At 44.2% G+C, this 15,795-nt stretch overlaps 1 protein-coding gene across 20 annotated transcripts in view; it reads left to right on the top strand.

The window, feature by feature from the left end:
* Positions 1 to 15,795, top strand: part of Fryl (FRY like transcription coactivator) — a 236,509-nt gene that overhangs the window by 109,647 nt on the left and 111,067 nt on the right. For all 20 annotated transcript variants that reach the window (XR_001784749.2, XM_006504150.4, XM_030254825.1 and 17 more), the window contains 3 exons: positions 10,678 to 10,731; positions 13,668 to 13,807; positions 14,486 to 14,582. Coding sequence is in view for 19 of the 20 variants with exons in the window: in XM_006504150.4 (XP_006504213.1) it covers positions 10,678 to 10,731; positions 13,668 to 13,807; positions 14,486 to 14,582 (291 nt within the window). In the remaining variant the exon portion in view is untranslated. The remainder of the gene's footprint in view (positions 1 to 10,677; positions 10,732 to 13,667; positions 13,808 to 14,485; positions 14,583 to 15,795) is intronic.

Genomic DNA, 15,795 nt, shown 5'->3' with positions numbered 1-15,795 from the left:
TGAGAGAACACGTGATATCAAAAGAAACGAAGGCCTGAATAGAAATACCATCCCCAATATGCAGACAGTATGAGTTAAACAGACCAGGCTGTTGGATTTGTTGATAGGACAGCCTGGTCTGTTAGTTTGTTCAGGTGGCACTGGGGGTACAGATGGTATTTTAGGTGGCCCTTTGGGTTTGAAGGGAGTGAGCATGCCCGGTGTCACAGGGATGCTGTAGGGGCTGGGAGACCACTGTGATGAAGATGGAGCCTGTGGCTACAGTAACTCATGTACTCCTACCCAACTGGATTAGGGGTAAGTGGAACTTGGAGTAACCATTGCTCATCTGAAACCAAAAGCCAATGAGTGGTGGACTGAGGCATGAGGTTGGCCTCGGGACCTGTAGGCTCCTCCAGTCGGCTGTTTTCCCACACAGAGAGGGAAGCCGACACCCTAGGAAAGTGGAAGAAGGCATCCTCGCACTTGCTCTGAATGCTCTTAGACACGAACCTGATTGCTAAGCTGAGATCCTTCCTAGTCATTAAGTAGAGGAGGCTACTCTGTAAAAGTATCAGTGAGGCAATGTGGTCTGGGGTTCCAAAAACCAGCCCAGGCGTGTGTTCCAAAACTATGCACGTCACTCTATTCAGCTCCAACAATTCCAGAATTACTCTTTACATATCAAATTAATGCAGGCTGGTGAGATGGCTCAGCGGTTAAGAGCACTGACTGCTCTTCCAGAGGTCCTGAGTTCAATTCCCAGCAACCACATAGTGGCTCATGACCATCTGTAATGTGATCAGATGCCCTCTTCTGGTGTGTTTGAAGACAGTAACAGTGTACTCATACATTAAATAAATAAATAAATAAATAAATAAATCTTTTTTAAAAAAATCAATGCTTTTCTTTTTTTTTTTTTTAAATTTATTTATTCATTTATTATATGTAACTACACTGTAGCTGTCTTCAGACACTCCAGAAGAGGATGTCAGATCTCATTACAGATGGCTGTGAGCCACCATGTGGTTGCTGGGATTTGAACTCAGGACCTCTGGAAGAGCAGTCAGTGCTCTTAACCGCTGAGCCATCTCTCCAGTCCCAATGCTTTTCTTATACCAGCATACAAACACATACATATTTTGATAGCATGTGCATCATATAATTTTTTTTCTGGTTTTGGTTTTAGGTATATTTTTTTGAGGCAGGGTATCACTATGTAGCTTCAGCTGTCCAAGAGCTCACTACATAGGCCAGGCCATCCTCAAATTCAGAGATCCACCTGCTTTTGCCTCCCAAGTGCTGGGACCAAAGGCGTGTGCCACCAGGCCTGACTTAGAGTTTTGTTTTAAGACATAAGGATTATAAAGCCTTATGGACATCATTAGGAACTATAAGTTTTAATTATAAATATGCTGAATCTACGAAATGTTAGTTTCTCTTTTTCAGTGCTCTTTTAATGATACAGCGAATAGCTAGCTACAAGAGCCATCTACAACAGCACATAGTGAGAAAGGGGAAAAAGAATCTTATGCAGCATTTCAAAGAGAGATTTATAGAGTATCAAATACCCGGGTCCTGTCGCCTGGCTGCAGAGTTCTCCTTGCACCACACATTTAAAAACACTACCTGTTTCATAGAACTCTTGGTAATAGTTTCATAAATCATGGTCCTATCGAGTCTCAAATATTCCACATTCTCGGAAGAATTTTAATTCTGAAATTCTTGATGTCTTGAGAGGGTTGCCTAGCGTGACCACACTTCTAAGCCAGCTCCGTGACCCCTTTCAGTTGGTAAAACCTGGTGTCATTCTGGAGGGCGGGCGGCCACCTAAGCGTGTAACCTCAGGAAGTGGCTTGTCCCGCCATTGTTTCCTTCCCCTCACTTGGCTTTTCCCAGTCTACAACACCTATGTGTCACCCTCTCAGAGAGGCGCCGCTGGTGGCCTCTCTGAGAATTGATAAGTTCGGCTTCCTTTCCAGTCATCCCAGGGGCCTCACAGAGCTGTGATTGGTGCGAGGTCTCCCTGCTCCCCTCAGGTGTCTTTGCTGCAGCCTTTGTATGTCTTCCTTTCCACTCAAAGTGCCCCAAACTCTCATTTTTTTTTTAATTGTCTTTTTTTTTTTTTTAAGACAGGTCTGCTAACCCTTTTGAACTTCCCCATTGTTTTCTCCAACATAGTAGCTCTCTGCACTAAATTAAGTGTTTTACTATACCATGTGCCTGCAAGGGCCATATAGTAATCTCCCCATAACATGTGTCAATATGTATTGATATGCATGTGCAGAGATATATATGAATATGCATGAACATGTACATGTATATATGACTACCTTATATCATGGTTGGCTATGTGTCTTCTCGAGGGTGGGTTACATGATGCCGGGAACCTGTTGTCACCCTGCAGGGTGGAATGAGGTTTACATATTTCACAGAAATGTGCACTTTGATTGAATTTAACCCTAAGAGGCACTGTCGTGTCTAAGAAGGTGCAGTGCCGCTGTACTAATGTTCAAGGCAGAGCTTCAGGTAATTCCTTTAGAATCATTCAATGCTCTTTAGAATCATTCAATGCTCTTTTACTCTTTCATCTAACAGATAATTTGGGGGGGGGGGCATCTGCTTCACAATCTTAAAATGAGATTACAATGCCAGGCGGTGGTAGCACACGCCTTTAATCCCAGCACTTGGGAGGCAGAGGCAGGTGGATTTCTGAGTTCGAGGCCAGCCTGGTCTACAGAGTGAGTTCCAGGACAGCCAGGACTACACAGAGAAACCCTGTCTCAAAAAGACAAAAAAAACAAGCAAACAAAAAAGAGATTACAAAATTAGACTTAACAGTGGCGTAAAGTCCATTTTGAGCGGCTGGCGGGATAGCGCGACAGGTAGGAGCACTGGCTGCTCTTGCAGAGGACCTCATCTGGTTCCAGCATCCACATGGCAGCTCACAACCATCTACAACTCCAGTTCTAGAGAGTCTGACGCCCTCTCTGGCCTCTGGCGGCACTAGGTCCACACATGGAGTGCACAGCCATACACCCGGGCCAAACCTCATACATGTAAGATAAAGATAAATAAATCCTTAAAAGCCCCTGTACTGGCTAGTTTTGTGTCAACTTGACACAGCTGGAGTTATCACAGAGAAAGGAGCTTCAGTTGAGGAAATGCCTCCATGAGATCCCAACTGTAAGGCATTTTCTCAACTAGTGATCAAGGGGGAAAGGGCCCCTTGTGGGTGGAGCCATCCCTGGGCTGGTAGTCTTGGGTTCTATAAGAGAGCAGGCTGAGCAAGCCAGGAGAAGCAAGCCAGTAATGAACATCCCTCCATGGCCTCTGCATCAGCTCCTGCTTTCTGTCCTGTTTGAGTTCCAGTCCTGACTTCCTTGGTGATGAACAGCAGTATGGAAGTGTAAGTCGAATAAACCCTTTCCTCCCTAACTTGCTTCTTGGTCATGATGTTTGTGCAGGAATAGAAACCCTGACTAAGACAGTCCCATTGCAGCATGGATGTTGCTATCCCTCAGCATGCTTTGCAAGAAGAGGCATTGCTGCTTATCCTCCCTGACACACCAAGAGAGTCCCCCAATTTTCATCATAGCTTTTAGATTTTTTTATCCGTGACCTTCCCGTATACCAAAGCAATTCCTCCTTATCCAGGTTAATATCCAGGCTGCTTCGGTTTTCTGTCTGTCTGGGTCTAGATAGATTGGACATAGCATCAAGATAATAAGGACACATAGGCTTTAATTTCATAACAGTGTGTAGACATAGATAACTTCAGGTGCTTTCCTTGTGATTTCATCCTTTGCAAGTTGATTCTCTACCCTTTGAGGGAGGGAGCAAGCAGCTACCGACATGGCTGGGTTCTTAAAGGAGAGCCTCGAAGCCTTTGTTTAAGCAGACAACATCCAGGGCTTGGCACGTGGCAGGTGCTGACCTGGCTCATGTCCGTCAGGGTAGTGGAACTGCAGAGATGCTGCAAGGAGCCTAACCTGCCAGTGAAATGATAGAACCAGGCTTTTCATTCCCTGGCCAGACGCGAAAATGAAAGAGGGCTACAGAGGTCATCACAAAGGAGCCGGGCTTGATTTTCTCCCTCTAATTTGATTTTCGCTTGTGGAGAAAGATTCGGGAAGGGCGGGCAGTGATTGAAATCGCAGCCTGCGTGCTAGGCAACCCAATCATTTTTGCTAAGAGAAGATGGATCGATCTTGGCTAATGACCCAGGCCTTTCCAAGCTCACTTATGCATTGTGTCCATTGTCAGTGACTAGAAAGAAGATGGAAGGAAAGATACTGGCTAGTCACCAGCTGATGTTGTTTCAGGCTCCTCATTTCAAACGCAAGTGCTCTGACTTCCCCTGTTGTTGAGAATATTAAACACATGTGCATTTTATGATCAGTTTGTTGCACTGTATCTTTATGTTGCTTCTTTATGTTAGTTGTTCTGGCATGTTTTCCAAAATAATTTTAAAAAATATTTACTTATTCAATTTTTATGTACACGAGTAGTTTGCCTGCATGTGTGCATGTGATTAGAATCTGTGGAGGCCAGAAAAGGGTGTTAGATCCTCGAACTGGTGTTATGGATGGTTGCAAGCCACCGTGTAGGCACGGGGAACTCCAAAACCTGGGTCCTCTGCAAAAGCAGCCAGTGCTCATAGCTGCTAAACCATCTCTCCAGCCCTGACGGGTTTAGTTTAGCAAGCTCTTGTTAAGAATGGGGCGCTAAACTGCTTACTATAGGCACTGTGTACATGGGCCTTGCTCTTCCCATGGGACCCCTGGAGTAAGGCAGGTCACCTCTGGAGGCCATTTAGAGTCTCGTGAGAAGACCTGCAGAATTCTGAATGTGGGACAACTTGGGCTTCAGATAGTGTCTCAGTCACTGCTCTGTTGCTGTGGAGAGACACATGAAGACCATGTCAACTCTTATAAAGGAAAGCCTTAATTGGGGCTGGCTTATACTTTCAGAGGCTTGGTCCATTATCATCATGGTGAGGAGCAGGCTTGCTAGGCGTGGTGCTGGAGAAGTTAAGAGCTACATCCTAATCTGCAAGCAGAAAGAGAAGTGTGGGGGGAGGGAGAGAGACTGGGTCTGGCATAGGCTTTTGAACCCTCAAAGCCCACACCCATAGTGACACACCTCCCTTCAATAAGGGAACACCTACTCCAACAAGGCCACACCTCCTAATCTGTCTCAAATAGTATCAGTCCCTGTTACTAAGCATTCAGATATATGAGCCTATGAGGGCCGTTGTTGTGGTGGTGGTGGTTTTTTGGTTTTTGGGGTTTTTTTTTGTCTTTTCTTTTTGTCTTTCCAAGACAGGGTTTCTCTGTATATCCCTGGCTGTCCTGGAACTCACTTTGTAGACCAGGCTGGCCTCGAACTCAAAAATCCGCCTGCCTCTGCCTCCCAAGTGCTGGGATTAAAGGCGTGTGCCACCACCGCCAACCACCAAAGCTAGCGTTGTGGGGGTTTTGCTGAACATAAGTTCAGGACGAGATCTCGTTTTCAGTTGTTTTCCCACAGGTGCCACCTCTGTCCCTGCAGTGAAGCATTCCCCACCTCCCGAGTAGGTGGGTGGAGGGAATGGAAGGAGTGTCTATAGCTCCCTCGGATGCTTCTTCAAAAACAGTTGTTCAACCAGCCCTTACCCCAGCCCACACCGAGACAAGGTCTCCAGCATTCCAGGCTGGCTTTGAACTCCACATGTAGACAGCAATGACCTTGAACTCCTGATGCTCCTGCCTCCGCTTCTGAAGTGCAGGAACTCAAGCATACATCACCTGATTTCTGTGGACTTGACCGTTGAATCCCCGGTGTTGTGCATGGTGGGCCAGCTCTGAACTGCACCTGCTTGTCTTCACCACTGAAGTGCACCCTCTACGGTTTTTCTTCACTCTAGCCGTCCATCCTTTCTGAGGACCCCAGTTCTCCAAGTCCTGAGCCTTTCCGGAACATCAACCGGGTTACCTTTTCTTCACTTTCTGATGGGCGAACTTCTCTGTGCCTTTGCTCAAATGACATTCTCCTCCCCAGTCACCTCTGTCTGAGATCTCAATTCCATCTCACCCTCCCGTCCTTATCCGTCTCTCATGCAGACTCCTGCCACTCTCTTGGTTTGTGGGTACCTGAGGGTGGGGACCCTTTTCCAGTTGGTTCATGTTTGTTTTTCTCTCAGGGTGCTAGTCACCCTGAGAGTCTCTGGATGGATGGATGGATGGATGGATGGATGGTGACCCAGCGCAGGAACGCACATCTGGTTTCCCTCTTGCCGACCCAGGAAGAAATCATTGTTCAATGAGATGCTATCCGCTTGCTCCTGACTCGCTTTGCCTTCTCGCTCTTTCCCTTTATAGCTTTTGAATCTCTTTGAAAGTTATTTTTGGTATTATCTTAGTGGTTTAGAAGCAAGCTAGACTGTAAAGGGCCATGAGCCTTAGAATTGTTGATTTTTATATTAAGGAAATATTGGGGGTTGGGAGACAGCTCAGTGGCTAAGAGCATTTCAGTTTCCAGCGTGGCCCACAACCGTTTGGAACTCCAGTTCCAAAGGATCTGATGTCCTCTTCAGACTTATGCGGGCACACAGACATGCATGGCGTCAAAATATTCATACACATAAAATAAAAACAAATAATTTTTTGAAAATCATGAAAGAGTAGAGATATTCTAAAAGAGGAAAGTAGAATTTTTTTCCCCCCAAAACAGTGCCTCGTGGAGCCCAGACTGGTGTGAGTCCATTATGGAGCTGAGAGTGCCTTGAACCGCAGAGCCTCCTGTCTCCCTGCCAGAGTGCTAGGCTCACAATCGTGCACACCACACTTGGTGCCAGCCTGTCATGTTGCACGTCTGTCAACCATCCATCTGATTGATACTCGCCACCTGAACTTACACTTGATCTTAACCCAGTAACCACGAAGCCATGCGTCTTTCGTGTCTCTCCAGTTGTGCGTATGAATGAAACCTAGGCGCGGGTCTTCATAAATACACAGGAAGAAATAATACACTTAAAATTTGATGCTCTCGTGGGTCTCAGATCCTATCTGCCACATGTAAAGGGAGGATATTTTATAACTGTGAGACTTGTGGTTTTTATTTTGACAAGAATCACTCACCGATGAGGGAGGAACACTCAGAACTTCTAGAGAGTCTTCAGAACTAAGTGTATTTCTAAGTGCAGCCCACCCTCAGCCGATTGAATGGTGTCTCTCCACTTGGGTAAGGGTGAATTTTCCCTCCTCAGCCCGCTGATTGAAACAATAGTCTCTCTCGGAAACGTCCTTTCCAGCATACCCAGAAATGGTGCTCTGTCAGCTGCCTTGGAATTCTCTCGATGCCAAGGTCAGGTTAGCACTCACATTAGCATTCACAGCTAAATCCTGATACGACTTCATAGTGTAACCTCAAAGAGTGCTAAGTTTTGGTTCTCAATGCCTTCCCGAGGTTGTACATAATTATATCCTGATATGATTCTTTAATTAATGTGCTCTCTCTCTCTCTCTCTCTCTCTCTGTGTGTGTGTGTGTGTGTGTGTGTGTGTGTGTGTGTGTGTGTGTGTGTGTGTCTTTACCAGGGAAGGAACCAGGACCTCATGAGTGCAGGGCATGCACTCTACCATTGAGCTACATCCGCAGCCTGCCTGTGCTCTTAAGCTTATTGAAGACAGGGACTCCTTGTTTTGTTTGATGTAAACCCCCAATGCTCCCCAGTGCATCGCCGCATGTGGCTCTTAAAACCCCAGGGCTAAAACATGAACATTGCATACAGTGCGAACAAAGCAAGACAGAATAAAAGGGAGAAAGCACCTTACTAGCAACTACACCACGGAGGAAAGTGATTCCCTCCCCTTTGCCTCCGGGATCCCCAGGGGTGGGGATGGGGTGGTATTCACAGAGTTGGCACATAAGGTTCTCTTTTGGTGGTACTGGGCCTCCAGGTCTGTGTATGTGGGAAGTACACACTCCACACCATAGAGCTGTATCCCCAACCATTGAGCTATGTCCCTAGCCCCCAGATAAAGCCCTTTTATGTATGAGATTAGCCTCTTATATACTGATGACATGGGTCTAAATATATAAAATAAACATTACTGGAATTCAGAATTTTTCCCTTGGGTAGAAAACTCCTATCTAAATGATCCAGTTCAAATAAACTCAACATTAAGACGTCCCTTTCTATTGCTTAGCAATTCCATGTATTGTTATTACATTCTTCTAATTGGTTGGCGGTGTTTTGTTGTTGTCCTTAAACAACAGAATAAGCTGTAGACTTCATTCATCTTAGTTTACTTATCCTTTTGTAATTTCTTGCTTCTCACTGCTGCTACGCAATGTTGTAAAACTATCTCTCACGTTCTAAGAGGCTGGAACCTTTGCCGGACCTCACAGCCAGCGTTAACAACCCTTTGAGGTCACGTGAGACTTAAGACTGTTGTGCTGTTGTGTACTCAGCCTGTTTGTTTAACCTGCTTTGAGGAGAACAATGTAACAGCCACCCTTGCTGGTCTTGGATTTCCCGTGTAGTCAGCTTTTACACCCTAAGCTAGTGCCTAGCTATAATCTTAAATTTTGTACTCCTCTGTGTCCCTGACCCATGTGTGTCCTGATAATCATTTGCTGGAAACAGCAAATAGGCATAAGTCAGTCTTAAAAATGAATATCCACTATAAACAATGAACATGACGTTCGGCTATCGCTTGATAAACAGGGGTGTTTGTAACGCTGTCTGTTATGTCGGACAATTGGGGTCAGTTGGAATCAGGAACTCAATCCGTTGTAAAACTCTGTTAAAGACTTCTGCAGAGTCTCCCTCATCCCTTCCTCATGTGATGCTTTCTGATCCGTTCAATAAGGACAGAGTGGAGCCCTTTGTGAAGAACACTCACGGTCACACACAGATACAACAGAACACAGACACACAGGGACAAATGTAGAGTCACGAGCCTTCGGGCGGGCACAGATTCACTCATACAACAGGCAGAAGACGGGGATGATGGAAGACACAGGGAGTTGAAGGAAGAGAATTCAAATCTGGGTTCGCTGGTGGTCAGATGACAGCAAGGGGGAGTTCTTTAATTCTTCAGTGTGACACTGATCGATATATTATCGGAGACAGTTTGTTAATGTGTTCAACAGTGTGTACGGTCGTCAAGATACAGACAGTCTAACAAATCTCCCACACCCTAAGAGTTATTATTTTCATGTCATTGGCATATGTCTGTGTGTAGGCATGTGTGTGTGTGAGTGCACATGCTCCCAGAGGCCAGGGACATTCCCTGGAGGGAGTTACAGAAGGCTGAGTCATCTGGGATGTTCACTCTGGCCTCTGTGGGCCCCTGTGCTCACACGCACAGACACATGATTAAAACAACATAAATCTGCTTTTCAAAACGAGTTTATGTACAAAACACCTGTTCCTCCATCACTCGTCCTTGAACGGGGAGTTGTGCACTGAGAAGTGACTTAGCAGCGAGCGCACACCTAAGGAATGATGCGGTGGGGGTGGGGTGGGGTGGGGTGGGGAACTCGAGTTCTAGAGCAGTGGTTCCCAGGCAGCCCACCCCTCTCCCATCTCCTCTAAACAATTTCAGTGCATAAAGAGAGCTAGAAAATCCCCTCACCCCATCTTAAGGTAGCTTATTTCTGAAAACAGCACTTAATATTATGTGTATTTGTTTGGTTTTCAAATGAGAAAAGCGAAGCCCAGAGATCCCGAGTCCTCCGGCCGGCTTCCAGATCAAGCTTCCTGGCCTCATAGGCCAGGCCACCTCACTCTATGAGGATGCTATTCATAAACACCTGCGTTCCCCGGAACCCACACTAGCCTGGAGGCAGAGTCTTCTGTCTGTGCACACACACACATATATGCATATATACACACATACACATAAATATGTACATATGCACACATATACACACACATATACATATACACACATCTATCTGTATAAATACACACATATACATGTGCATGTATATGACTATATATACATGTATGTGTACATGAACATATACATATATAAATATATGTATATATGTGTAGTATATACGTATAGTATATGTATATGTAGTCCATGTTGGCCCCACACTCTCTCCAGCTTCAGCATTCCCAGTGGAGATTACAGGCATGAGCTGTCCCACCTGGAAAATGATCTTTCGTTTCCTTCCTGGCCAACCTACACTTCCTTGCCTCTTCATTTCTCTCTGTCTCTCTGTCTCTCTGTCTCTCTGTCTCTCTGTCTCTCTCTCTCTCTCTCTCTCTCTCTCTCTCTCTCTCTCTCTCTCTCTCTCTCTCTCTCACCCAGGGCCTCATACGTAGTTGTCCTACCACACTCGGCTGTATCCCCATCCTAGTCAGCACTGGTTAAACAAACGAACAGATTAATAAAAGCATCGTGACACTATTCTGAACTTGAATTTAAACAGGTCCTTTGTTGAACTTTAATTTCTCAGTCTAAGAATCGTCGTCGTTAATAAAGCCATTCTATTTAGAGAGTGGCTGGGAAGTCCCTGGCATGGGAGTAGTTTGAATCCTGTGTTGTGGTGAGAGCGAGGTGGAAGCTTACCTGTCTTTAAAGCAACCTAGAAAAAAAACGGAACAAAAGCAAAATGAGCTGTAAGTCTAAACTGCTGCTCGCATGGCGGTCCTCTGATGTTTTGTATCTAAGCTGTATTTTCATGATTATTATTACAGGAAAAGCTGTTATCCAGATCTCTTCAGAGGGGTGAAGATCTGCAGTTTGACCAGGTACTGTAATTTGGGGGAACAGTCTTTCTTTGAAGAACTATGTCTGTCCTAATAATCTAGTTCACACGTGTCCACCTTTGAGAAAGTCCTCTGCCTTGTGTAATGATCCTTTATATTCCTATATGATATATTCTTCCTCATGGAGCAATGAGCACACTTATTTTTTGCCTAGTCAGCACTTAAGACGTTCTACCCCCCCCTTGTTATTATTTGTTTATTTATTTATCTATTTATTTATCTATTTATTTATTTATTTATTTGCTTTTCATTGCTAATGTCTTTAATATGCTTTGGAAAGTTTTCCCAGGAGTTAATTAAATCCTTTTATCTCATCCTATGTACTAGTTGTTTCTACTATTCATTCACTCATTCATTCATTCATTCATTCAGTCAGTCAGTCAGTCAGTCAGTGAGTCATTGATTCATCTGAGACAGGGTCTCACTGTGCAGGCCAGGTAGACCTTGACCTGTCAGCCATCCAGCTGTCCCTACTTCCCAAATGCTGGGGTTACAGATGTGCACCACCGTTCCTAGCCCCGGAATCTAGAAGTTTTACAATTTAACATTACTTTTAACTTTTAGCACATTTTCACCTGTAGGAGTTCTTGCAAACCTGCATATAGAATTTCAACATCTAAAGCCTGTTCTTTTATTAATTTTTTTCCCTTTGCAGAGATTAAATGTGGGTCACACAGCCTTGTATCGTAACCATTCTATTACATAATGATTATTTAAAATAACAGTCACTAGTATTTATGGGCCTGTTTATTAAAAATACTGTCTCTTTATAATGGTGAGTGTGGCTGCCTTCCAGAATACTGTGTCTAGGAAAGGGAAGAGAGTGCTTACATTAGATCCGCTGGTCAGATAAAGCAGACTGCGGAAGAGTCCTGGCTCATCAGAGCCCGAGCTGCTGGATCTGACTAGTTTCCCTAAATCTTCATCACCACGAGAGAGTTCTTCAATAGAGCCACCAGCGTTTACAACCCACTGTCTAGGATCCAGCATTCTGCACGCGCCCAGTGGGTAGACACTGCTCTACCAAGAAACCACAGGCAGGAAGGTAGCAGTGGGTTACTCAGGTCTTCTAGGGGATCTCCACTACAGAAGTAATGAGACCCGTAGCATCTGGCTTCATCCGTGAGCGTACAATCAGGGACGAACTCTGACTCAATGCTGGTCTCAGGAAATTTTCTTTTTTTCTTTTTTTTTTTTTTCTTTTAAATGTAAGCGGTCATTTAAAACTGCAAGTGGGTGCTAGATGGTTTGCTCACAGAAAAACGCATTGTGTTGTATGAATTGATTTATTACGTGTTTATCAGAGCGGACAATGTTTTATTCTTCTTTCCTAGATCCTAAGTGAAGTTATGTTTGAGACACACTGTTCATTTTCCTAAAGTGTAATTTATAAACACATTGAGCAATTCAATTAGGATCTTGTTTTGAATTTCCAATGTGACAAAGCATGTCCAATTAGAGTAATCAATAATAAATTGTGGCCAAAGACATTAGAAATCACGAAGATGCCTACAAGGCCTGAATAATGAAGCAAAAACCGTGGAATTAATATTTTCTTTTCCTGGATAAACTTAATTTTGAAGTTTATAAAGAGCACGAGACAGCACAGAATGAATTTGATTTCTGGAGTTACCAGTTTATCTTCATTAAAAGATACTTCCCGTGGTCACAGAACTGAACAAAGCCCTTGACAATTCTGTAGCCTGCGAGTTTTAGGTAAATCAACGAAGTTCCATGGAGCATTGACTCTATGCTGTTTTAATCTTAGAGGCAGTGGGCTGTATCAGATAGAGACATGGCCTGGGAGAGAGGACATTTTCTTGGAATCCTTGATGATAGATGACCATGGGGCTACTCATTATAGCTAGTGTAGGAAAGTCGGGTTTATTCAACAAAGGAATCATATTGCTATTTATCTTGAGTTTGGTGTTAGCTTTCTGTTGCTGTGACAAAGTACCTGAGATAATTAACTCGGGGGGAAGAAAGGTTTGTTGGTTCATGGTGCAAGAGGTTATAGTTCATGGTCACTTGACCCCACTGCGACCCGCCTGTGGATGCGCAGTACCTGCTGGTAGTAGTTTGCTATGGCTAATAAGTAAAGAGAGAAACAGGAAGGACCTAGACTCCCAACATTCCCTTCAAGGGACTTGTCCCCCAGCTTCCTGCCAGGAGCTCCACTTCTCGAAATCTCCAATACCAGCACCAGCCAGACACACAAGCCATCAGGGGCATTGCGGATGCAAACCAGTGGATTCAGACAGCATCAAGGACACACCCCATCTTAAGAGTTTGCCACCCTTCACTTCATTATGCCATCCCTGTGTCACTAGAAGTTTGTTTTCGACATGGCTCCATCTTGTGGATAGTAGAGTAACTGCAGTTCTCCTGTTTCACAGAGGAACATGGCAGGATGGAGCCTTTCCCTCCGTCCTCACACGATGTAGTCTTTGACTCCAGGGACTCTCACCTGTCAGAAACTTGTTAACATTCTGGGGTCTTGTTCATAGAAGCATCGGCAAGATGACAGGGCGGGAGTGGGGATGACGCGAAGATGCTTATGAAAACAAACAAACAGAGGTCCACCCACGTAGCTCACTGTTCTTTAGAGATAGCCATGAGTGTAATCAGGGGTGTAGTAGACAGACTTGATGTTTACACACACAAGTGGCATGTGTGTGCCTGAAGATCACAAGCTACTAACTAAAGTGAATGGATTTGGGATGATGTCTAGTTGCGACTAAAGCCCCAGCTGATTTTATTTCATTACATGGCTAAAGCGTTGGCTCATCCTCTGGCCCTCAGACACGATTTTTATCGAGGACGTTCTCCTCTCTGCATTTCCATGGGGTGGCTCGTGGAGCGGGAGGTTGCTGTCTGCCGCTGTTACGCGTATCACACCCGGCCATCTTGCCTTTCAGTTGGTAAGCTCTATGAGCTCCGTAGCCGAGCACTGTCTCCCCTCCTTACTCCGAACCCTGTTTGACTGGTACCGACGCCAGAACGGAACCGACGATGAATCCTACGGGTACAGGCCTAGGTCGAGCACAAAGTCTAAGGGGTAAGTGGCTTATCTAACTGTCTTTCCTGGACGTGGGGCACTTGTGGTCGATGGGGTGATGGTGTTATCAAGCCGAGACTGTGTCACTATCTACTTTATTTAGAGACAAGGTAGATAGAGTTTATGCCCATGTGTGTAAGTAAGAGTGAAGGTGTTCATGCTTAAACTTTAATAATCCCATTAAAAAAGTTATCCCATGTTGTGTTTTTAATCTAGAAAAGTTAGTCCTTTTGTTTAGTTTTGTCTAGTTTTTTTTTTTTTTTTTTTTTTTTTTTTTTGGTGTTGTTTTTTTTTTAAGCTACCAATGGATTATAAAGCCATGCTAGGCTTTCTAGAGGAAACTGGAAGTACTTTTCTTTCTCTTGCCAATTTTTCTGCAAAGGGCTTATTTCTAGTAGACAGAACAGTGAAGTGTATGTTGTATGTATAAATAGCCAATGTCTAAAATCAACAGAACATGCCATGCATGCAGTGGGATACTGAAGCAAAGTCCCTGTTGCAGTTGGTGCTAAATACCCCCACTTCTAGTCCTCCCTCCCTCATCTCCGCTCACTCTCACACTCACGCTTGCTTGTGCTAAGGAGGAACACAGTAAACCACACAAACCAACCACTCTACAGCAGTCATTTTGGAACTCGGGAGTCTCAACACAGTTCTCGTTTTGGGTTCTCCTTTCAGAGATGAGCAGCACCGCGAGAGAGATTACCTCCTGGAGCGGCGGGATTTAGCCGTAGACTTCATTTTCTGTTTAGTTTTGGTAGAAGTTCTAAAGCAGGTAAGTGCCCCTGTATCTCCAAGCCTGCATCCTGGGACACTGTCTCCCAAGCCTTCCTGGTTCAGGTATGGCCCTGAGGACGTTACCTGAGATTCTGGCCCACAAGGTGACCAGGTCATTTAATTTAATCACGCGTCTTTCCACTTCCTGGGACTTGCCTGCTCTGAACTTGTCTGTCCCTGGTTATGTGAAAGTAAATCTTTTTGCCTTCACCTGCCATCCGAGATGCAGAGTCGTGTTAGGAGGAACGAGCTGAGTGGAACTCTGTTACCTGGGGACTCTGTGCTGTTTGCCTGCCATTTGGCTACTTAATCCTTTCTTTTCTCTCTCTCTCTCTCTCTCTCTCTCTCTCTCTCTCTCTCTCTCTCTCTCTCTCTCTCTCTCTCTCTCTCTCTCTCTCTGTTTCCATGATGTGGAAGTAAAGACGTAAATAGCACCGGAAATGTCATTTGTTGAAAATTAATGAAGGTGTGCACGCATACACATACTTGTATGAATTTGAAGGAGGTTTTTTAAGTTTGTAGGCTTTTAGACATTTGCATTATCAAAGGATCATCAGTGTATTTCTAGCTATGGCCTGTGGTTAGAGAAGAAGACTAGAAAATTATAAAAGAAAACCCATAGGTTTTCCTTATGATGCATTCAGATAGGAGTTTCATTTTTGTTACTTAGAACGGGATGTGAAAGAATAGCAAATGCCGTATCTAGAAGTAATTTGCAGTCTAGTTTGATTTTAGTTAATATAATATATTCTTGGACAATAGTGTTTATTTTTACAGTGTATGTGAACTGACAGTTATTTTCAAATGAAAAGCATAACAAATATGTAAAAGAGATAAATGAGTTACCTAAAGGTCAAAGGCACCTTAGTATATACATTTTGTTGGTGGTGGTGGGTTTTTGTTTTTTGTTTTTTGTTTTTTTTCTGTTTTTTTTTGTTTTTGTTTTTGTTTTTTGTTTTTTTGTTTTTGGGTTTTTTTTGTTTGTTTGTTTGTTTTTTTTTTTTTTTTTTTTGTTTTTTTTTTTTTTTTTTTGTAGATCTGGGGATCCGATTTCCCCTGTGACTTGTGCTAACAGGGCAGATCAGGTTTCTCTGATTTTTTTTTTTTGAGTGTGACCAGAATGCCAAGATGCCAAAACTAAAGTTCCCAGAGCAGGAGAGCTGTGGGGAGAAAACGCCCTGGCCACTGGTGACCTTGACGGTCCCCTGTGG

The sequence above is a fragment of the Mus musculus genome, chromosome 5 (genome assembly GCF_000001635.26).
Source record: "Mus musculus strain C57BL/6J chromosome 5, GRCm38.p6 C57BL/6J".
In the NCBI taxonomy this organism is placed as follows: domain Eukaryota; kingdom Metazoa; phylum Chordata; class Mammalia; order Rodentia; family Muridae; genus Mus; species Mus musculus.
The sequence above is the reverse complement of the archived record's forward strand: the minus strand, read 5'-3'. Positions and strand labels throughout refer to the sequence as shown.